General features: G+C 30.0%; 2 protein-coding genes across 2 annotated transcripts; both read right to left on the reverse strand.

Annotated features, from left to right (window-relative positions):
• Window positions 1–174: 174 nt before the first annotated feature.
• LOC112008239 (transcription factor KUA1-like) lies at window positions 175–1,420 on the reverse strand. Its single transcript, XM_065768539.1, has 3 exons — window positions 1,282–1,420; window positions 1,083–1,175; window positions 175–455 (listed from the first exon to the last, which is right to left on the reverse strand). Exons 1-3 carry the CDS (start codon window positions 1,418–1,420, stop codon window positions 175–177), a joined length of 513 nt encoding a protein of 170 aa, XP_065624611.1.
• Window positions 1,421–3,685: 2,265 nt separating this feature from the next.
• LOC111997782 (uncharacterized) lies at window positions 3,686–6,801 on the reverse strand. Its single transcript, XM_065768540.1, has 5 exons — window positions 6,658–6,801; window positions 4,188–4,402; window positions 4,019–4,084; window positions 3,864–3,917; window positions 3,686–3,778 (listed from the first exon to the last, which is right to left on the reverse strand). The coding sequence occupies exons 2-5, from the start codon at window positions 4,257–4,259 to the stop codon at window positions 3,686–3,688; spliced, it is 285 nt and encodes a 94-aa protein (XP_065624612.1). The 5' UTR covers window positions 4,260–4,402; window positions 6,658–6,801.
• Between the last annotated feature and the right edge of the window lie 1,786 nt (window positions 6,802–8,587).

Below are 8,587 nucleotides of genomic sequence, written 5' to 3' on the forward strand. Positions count from 1 at the left end.
CCCTTTTTTTTTTTAAAAAATTGGGACGATACCTAAATATTGATGCTACCAGCTACTTAACATATTAATTATACATGTTTTATTTTATATTTTGTTAGATTATACATGTAGGAATGTTTGAGAATTAAGAGGACCAAGGAATCGTAAATGACCATTCTGAACCAAACGCAACCTTCAATCCACAAACCAAACCAATAGTATGACTTCATTTTTTGTTACACTAAGCATAATGAGGGAGAGAAATATTACAGCTTCATTCAGAGATAAGTCAAACACACTCGTTTTCTTCTTATCAATTGCAGTCTGTCGCAGATAATATTTCTGTGCATGACTAGCAACCTGGGATGGGGACCTGGTCTTCACAAATCTCCGTGAAATTCCTATCCAATCAACTTTCCTAAGCTCCTTCAGACCAGTTAGAAATAGTCTGTGCTCTTGCTCAGTCCATCGCCTGCCTAAACAAACAAAAAACAAAATACATTACAAAGTACTAATAATATTTATATTCAATGCTAACTTATTTTTAGCAAACACCAAATTGTCAACTTTTTTTACGTTCTTTAAAAAATAAAATAAACAAAATACAGGAATTTGATGGGGTCAGCCATTGTTGTGCTACAAGCACAAATATATGAGGGGATACAAATTATTTAATTTTAATTAGTGAATAGTTTAATGAGTGCTACTCAGTTTTACTCTCCACAAATCAATCTGGAAAGAGCGCACACACAAAAAAAATAATTATAAAACAGTACCCTATCTAAAATTATAATTATAAATTAATAGATTTTGCTGAAAATCTATTAACACCCCAAAAAATACCAAATAAAACAAAAAACTGTGATGAATTCCATTAAAAACTAACCCTTAAAAGTTAAAAGTTTTTTTTTTTTAAATAACGAATTAAAGTGGTAAAAATTGTAATAAACAAGCAAATATATGGATTGCCAAACTCTAATCTTCAAAAAGTAGAAAAAGATAAAAATCAAAATCAAAAAATCCCATATACACACAAAATACAACATGTTATAGAACAACACTAATATATGTGTGTATATATAAAGTGAATTTGAAAATTATACCCTTCTTTCTCTCGGCATCAATTTCAACTTCATTCTCAACGTTTTTGGAACACCGATTTTCAATGCTAACGCTCTTGTTCAAATCATGATCATCTACGTTTCAAAAATACACACCAAAAATTTTGATGCATCTAGCATTGTTAGTATTGGCAGTGGCAATGCCAGTACTATTGTTATAATTGCCGGCCGGTACTAATACTCGTAGTATTGTAATTGTTACTATTGGCAATGGCAATAGTAGTATTATTGTTATCGTTTTTCTTACTGCACGTCTTAAAGTTGTGGCCGCTGAGCCCACACTGCGCGCACCTTCTTACAATTACAGATTTCTTCACCATTGTTAACTCTCTAACACACAGCAGTAACACTAGAACACTTATTTATATAATAATATTAAAAAAAAATTCTTTGTTGATGTCCCAAATTCCCAATCACCTAATTGGATTAGTCGGTGATTTGGTCTGAAAATACAGAGTTTTTACTCTTGCTTTTCGGACCATTGAGTATGGTTGTATTATTACAAGTTTTTGGATTTAAACCTTAAATTTTTTTTTTATTGTTAGGTCCTCAAAATTTTTAAAATTAGTTTTTTTTTAAAGCCCAAAAATTGGATTGATAAAAAAAAATAAAAAAAAATAAATTTTAAAGCCACAAAAAAGATATCCAAATGCACATGACAACAAATAAATTATTTTTTCTCTTCAATGATTCAACCAAAAATTCCAATCAGCAATATATTTATATAATCTGATATAGAAACCATATATATATATATATATACACACACACACACACACCATAGGAATGGGTAATTGAGTACACGACACGCCTGCATCTAGTCGACACCACCTCACCTCGCCAGAGGATCCATTCCGCCCCCACCGCCTCCTCTAACTGGAGTGAAATGAGAGCTCATATAACTCGTAGTCATTTATGCTCTTATAATTAAATATATTTAATTATTTATCAAAGTATGACTAAAAGTTCACTTGCTTTTATACTTTATTACTTTTTTTTTTATTGGGAAAATTGCAATTTTCCTACTTATAGTTTGTCCCAAAAACACTTTACCTACCTGTGGTTTAAACTCTGTTTATCTCCAATTACCCACTTCCATTAAAAACAAGAGTAAAGAGTAAATTTGTAGGACAAAATTGCAAAATGCCCCTTTTGGGCAAACTAAGCAGCGTTTTGCCCTCTTTCTCAAATTAATTAGGAAAATGTCCATCTTTTGAAAATCGAGTTTCTCAAAATCGATTTAGGCCCTATAGCGGCGTTTTTAAGGAGCCTATAGTGACGTTTTCAGGACCTATTGTGACGTTTTGTAACTTGATTTATATAAAATCGAGTTATAAGTAAAAAAAATTGCCTATAATTCGATTTATTGAAAGACGAGTTACAAAACGTCACTATAAGTCCTGAAAACGTCACTATTGATCTTTAAAAACGCCACTATAAGGCTCTAAATTTTTTTTTTTTAATAACTCGATTTTGAGAAAATCGAGTTTTAAAAGATGGGCATTTCCTTAATTAGTTTGAGAAATAGGACAAAACACTGCTTAGTTTGCCCAAAAAGGGCATTTTGCAATTTTGTGTATATTTGTTAACCTTTTATATCTCTTTTCTCTTAAAACATAAAAAACTAAAAAATCAACAGAAAAAAAGATCTAAAAGTTAGATTTTAATTTATAAAATTAAAAATTTTCTGAAGAAATTGGTTGACTCAATAACGCTCTTGAGCTTCTTGAGATATATATAAACTATAAAGGTCTGTCGCATTGAGCTAAGGGAAGAGACAAACTTGGTGGTAGGCTTGGAAGAAGACACACATGACGTGATCTTACGACTGACCAACCACGGTGATAATTGCTCTACTCTTTGCATTGTTGGGATGAAGGGCATAGGGTGAGAGCTGGGATTTGCTTACACAAGTGGTGCGCCTTCCTCAACCTGAAATCTCTCCAGACATTGAAATACAAAAATTGAAAGAAAAAAATTGCAGAAAAAGAGAAAAAGTTGTTAGTATGACTTTGCCTTTTAATTTGTCTCTTCTTTTCCCCCTTAAGATAAAGAGAAAATGAATCATTTTATAAAGGAATTAGAAAATAATAGAATGGAAATAAAATGAAGAAAAATTTTAATCTTTAGCATTTGTTTATGACATAGCAATAGATCGTTGATCTTCTTGAAATTTTGCAAGCATAAAGAATATAATAAGAATATGCAATCCAATAGTTAGATTTTCAAACTTCCCCTCAATATAAAGATATATAAGATGTATGAAGGGTTTTTCTTAAACTAATTTGAAGAGAAACTTGTTTCTCAAAAAAATAAAATTGAAAAGAAACTTTGTTCTAACTTGAGGGAAGAGGGTATGAATCATGGGATTAATTTTTTTTTCCCCTCAAATTAATTATAGGATATAACAAAGGAATTAACTTTAAAAAATTAGAATATTTATTTATAGTTTTAAATAAGTATTAATTAAACTATTTATGATGCCATTGATTCTACCACCAATTGAGTGTACTATAAAATTGAAAACCTCTCTCTCTCTCTCTCTCTCTCTCTCTCTCTCTCTCCAAATTCAATATGGTCTGTCTTTAAAATTTTGGTCGTTTTTTTGGAGCAATTGGTGGAATATCCAAGGCAACATGTGGGGATTGATTCACATTATGTTGATATGCTGTAGTAGCCTATATCATTGGAGGAAGGCATTAAAGACTGACAAATTTCAACCGCATTTAGATACAAGAATGGTTGTTGATATATGAGCTTTACCTCTATTGGGTTCTCATTATTGTTCACCAATGCCAAAGCTTGGGAGTTACTAGCCTAAAAGAGTAGAAGCCATAACAATGTTAACAACCACGTTCTATTTTAACATACTATTTTACGCAATAAATGAATAATTTGGGATGGATGGACGGACTTACCTTTAAAGCCTTTTCAATACCACTTTTCTCTGTATGTGAAACTGATGAATCCTTTGGAGCTAGTTCCTATAAGTGCATGATCATGGTCACATCTATGAAATGTGTGTGTGTCTGTGTGTGGGTGTGTGTGTGTGTGAGAGAGAGAGAGAGAGAGCAAGAAATCTATTACATCTTCATTTAGGGATAGGTCAAACACACTTGGCCTATTTTTCTTCTTATCATCAATTGCAACTTGTCGCATATAATGTTTCTGAGCATGACTAGCAACCTGGGCTGGGGACCTAGTAGTCACAAAATCACGTGAAATTCCTTTCCAATCACCTCTTCCAAGCTTCTCCAAACCAATAAGAAATAGTTTGTGCTCCTCTTCAGTCCATCGCCTTCCTAAACAAACAAACAGCAAAGTATTTTACAAAATACTAATAACAATTATGTCAAACCATAACTAGTATTTAGCAAACACCATATTGACACAATGTTTTATGACTTTCTTAAAAAAGAAAATACGAGATTTCTTATTTTTAGCCATTTTTTGTGCTTCAAGCCTAGATATATTTAGGAATTAAAATTCATAAATTTTAATTAGTGTATAGTTGAATAAATGCTAGTCAATTTTACTCTCCACAAATCAATCTAGAAAGTATATATCCTCGTGTGATTATAGCCCGTTAGGATTCATAAATTCTCGGAAATCAGATTTCATTCAAAAATATATTGAACAAAATACAAAATTATACACAAAAGGAGGAAAATACCCCATCTAAAATTATAATATCTTATTTAAATATATAGATTTTACTGAAGATAAATTCCAACAACAAAACCAAATATAAAGGAAAATCAGTGATGAATTCCATCCGAAACTAAAACTTAAAGTAGTTTTTCTTTTTTTTTTGATGACTTAAAGTAGTAAATATTTTAATGAGCGAGCAAATATATAGATTACCAAACTCTAATCTTTAACCCCAAAAAAAAAAAAAAATCCCACGTTCGCACAAAACACAGTACCCTATAAATCAAGACGCACAAAAAAGTTACAGTATTAACAATAATAGCAGTAGTAAGTAGTAACTATAATATAAAACACTGAAATATAAAGGGAATCTGCAACAATATATACACGTGCAACTGTCATGGCTAATTTTTCAGATTTTGGTCAAAATTTTACTTGAAAAAAATACCACAATAAACAGTTAAAAACAAAAGAGCAAAAAAAATTAAAAACTCCCCCACATATTATTATAAATCATAAATATCAATGGATAGATTTTACTGAAGATCGTTAACCCAACAAATTAAACTGTGGTGAATTCTATCAGAAACCAAAACTGAAAGTAGTTTTTTTTTTTTTTTTTAATAATGAATTAAAAGTATTAATTTGTATAGAACAAGCAAATATATAGATTGCCAAACCACAACCTTTTAAAAATAAAATTAAAAAAATTAAAATAAACAAATCACACATGCACAAAACACAAGTCTGTTTAAATCAAAACTCATCCAAAATCCAAATAGGCAGATACACAAACAAGAAAACTGACAAGCATTAATCCAGAAGAATAAATAATACGAATTAGGCATTCTTAGGTTGATTAATGCAGTTAGCAAGGGCCTTATTAGCATGGATAGATTTTACTAAATAAACAAGCAAATATATAGATTGCCAAACTCTAATCATAAAAAAGTAGAAAAAAGATAAAAATCAAAATACATGAATCCCATATACACACAAGAGACATGTTATAAATCAAAACACGTAGAACAACACTAATATATTTGTGTATATATAAAGTGAATTTGAAAATTATACCCTTCTTTCTCTCAGCATCAATATCAACTTCACGCTCAACACTTTTGGAACTCCGATTTTCCATGCTAACGCTCGAGTTCAAATCATGATCATCTACGTTTTTTGGGAAATACACACCGAAAATTTTGATAAGGCCAGCATTGTTATTGTTATAATTGGCGATGGTAGTACTAGCATTGTTACTGTTATTATTGCCAGAGGCAATAGTAGTAGTAATATTGTTATTTTTTCTTACTACACGTCGTAAAGTTGTGGCCGCTGAGCCTACACTGCGAGCACCTTCTTACAATCACAGATCCCCTCACCATTGTTCACTCTCCCAACACACACACAGCCCTACAATAATTCTCTCTCTTGTGTAATAGACAGACAAAAGAGAATAGAAAAGCTTGCTCTCTCTGTTTGAATGGCTAAGTATATATATTATGCTGTTCATGTCTTAATCCTACTACCACTAGGACACTTATTTATTTAAAACACAAAAAAAAAAAAAAAAAAAAAAAAAACACTTTGTTTGCCGACTAATTGGATAAGTCGGTGATGAGCATATACATTGTTTTCACTCTTGCTTTTCAGACAATATATTACAAGTTTTAGGATTTAAACCTTAATTTTTTTTTTTTTTTAGTTAGGTCCTCAAATTTTTTAAATTAGTTCAAAAAAACCGCCAAAAAATTGGATTGATAAAAATAAAATAAAATAAAAACCCACAAAAAAGAAATCCAAATACATTGCAACAAATAAATCCTTTTCTCTCTTCAATGGTTATTCAACCAAAAATTCAAATCAGCAATATATATTATGATCTGATATTTGAAACCATTTATACCTTAGGAATGGGTAACCCAGTACACGACACGCCCTGCATCTAGTCGAGACCACCTCGCCTCGCCGGAGGATCGATTCCGCCACCGCCGCCGCTGCCGCAAACTGGAGGGAGACGAGAGCTCATCGCTCATCACTCGTTTCTGGCTTTCTGCTCTGGTCTGAGTCACTAGGGAATTTGTAGCAATGCTGCTTTTACATTATTACTTCCTCCGTCCCTTCTTTTCTTTTCTTTTCTTTTCTTTTTTTTTTTTTTTTCAAAAATATTATACTGTTTTTAAAAATAAAAATTATTAATTTACTAATATTTCTATTATATTCTTATTAATTTATTAATTCAATTTTTTAATAAATTTTTTTAGAATAATTTTGAAAATTTATATATTTTTAAAAAGTAGACAAAACAATAAATGATATTCCATTAAAAAATTTGACTTTTCAAACATGACAAAAAAATTAAGACGGAAGGAATACTATTTAAAACATAAATAAATCAAAAATCAAAATCTGTTGCTTTTTATAGTTTTACAGTTTTACTTTTACTACCTTTGCGTTTCAACTTTTTTTTTTTTAATCAATGTTTTAAGTTTTAACATTTAATTAGAAAGGATTTTCTTTCTCAAAAATAAATTAGAAAGGATTTTTTTTTTAATTTCTTTTTTTACTGTAATTCTTTTTGAAGGTGTTTTTTTTTTTTTTTTTTTTGGTTCATGTAGGAAAGTTTATTTTTAATTGTAAGGAACACTATTAACTTGAGGGAGGAGGACGTAATTAATCATTCCCCCCCCCCCCCCTTCAAATTAATTATAGGAGATAACAAATAAATTATCTAACAAAAATTAGAATATTTATTTATAGTTTTAAAGTATTAATATTAATTAAACTATTTATGATATTATTGGTTTGACCACCAATTGAATATTAATCTAACTAGCACTTTGTGTATGAAGAGGTGTCATATCAATTACAAGACTTTGGCATCCGACTATCAAATTAAAAACCATTCTTTTTTCTTTTTCCAATATGTTCTGTTTTTAAAATTTGTTCATTTGTAAACATTTGTACTTTTTTTTAAAGATTAATTCTTAACTAATATTTGAAGAGTCCTCTAAAAAAAAAAAAAAAATTGAAAGAGTCTCGTGCGTGAATGCTCTTAATTCTATAAAAATTAAAGAATTTTATTAGGGTCACTGATTTTTTCACAGCAAAAATTCACATCCTCTGCCACATTCCACTTCATTTATCCCACAACAAAACACATAAAGCAAAATGAATGTGAATAATTTAGTGCCAAATTCGATGTCTCTAGACCTTCCCTTCCAAGAAAAAAACTTTAAATGCGCAGTGCTAACCTGTAAACAAGAGTTTAGACTACACTTTTTTTTTTTTAGAAAACCATCATTTGAAATTTTATTCAATGGGCAGCTATAAAAACATTAGAAATACACAGACTCCATCTAAATTTCAAACTAACAACAAAGTCTAGATCTCCTAGTTAAGACCTGGCATTAACCCATGCACAAAGTACTTGGGAGTCTAAGAAGAAAAGAGTTCGAACTGCAGGGTTAGTAGCATGTTGTAATTATTTTTCAAAAAAAAAAAAAAAAAAGATCACCTAGTTAAGACGTGTGCTACAATGCCTAAAAGTATGAGAAAATAACCAACTCCGAAGGGAGACTACACCTAAACAATCAATATGAGTTTGTTTTCATATATATATGTACATATATAAGTTTTATTATATATATTTAATTAAAAATAAGGCCTGGTTAATATAATTTGAGGTCTAAAACAATAGTTTTAAATACTAAATTTTTTTCTTATATTAAATTTGAATTAAAGATTTTTTTTTTTTTTTTAAGTTTCAACTTATGACGTCTGCTTCTATCATCAAACCAAAACCCCAATCAGTTTTTGATAAATTAAAGAAATAT

The sequence above is a fragment of the Quercus suber genome, unplaced genomic scaffold (genome assembly GCF_002906115.3).
Source record: "Quercus suber isolate HL8 unplaced genomic scaffold, Cork oak 2.0 scaffold_956, whole genome shotgun sequence".
Classification (NCBI taxonomy): domain Eukaryota; kingdom Viridiplantae; phylum Streptophyta; class Magnoliopsida; order Fagales; family Fagaceae; genus Quercus; species Quercus suber.

Coding starts and splice junctions, on each gene's coding strand:
- LOC111997782 (XM_065768540.1), bottom strand. CDS start 4,259: ATGCGACAAGTTGCAATTGATGATAAGAAGAAAAATAGGCCAAGTGTG. Junction 4,085..4,187: donor ACCTATCCCTAAATGAAGAT/GTAATAGATTTC, acceptor ATGCACTTATAG/GAACTAGCTCCAAAGGATTC. Junction 3,918..4,018: donor GTATTGAAAAGGCTTTAAAG/GTAAGTCCGTCC, acceptor CTACTCTTTTAG/GCTAGTAACTCCCAAGCTTT.
- LOC112008239 (XM_065768539.1), bottom strand. CDS start 1,420: ATGGTGAAGAAATCTGTAATTGTAAGAAGGTGCGCGCAGTGTGGGCTC. Junction 1,176..1,281: donor TAACAATTACAATACTACGA/GTATTAGTACCG, acceptor TTTGAAACGTAG/ATGATCATGATTTGAACAAG. Junction 456..1,082: donor TGATGCCGAGAGAAAGAAGG/GTATAATTTTCA, acceptor TTGTTTGTTTAG/GCAGGCGATGGACTGAGCAA.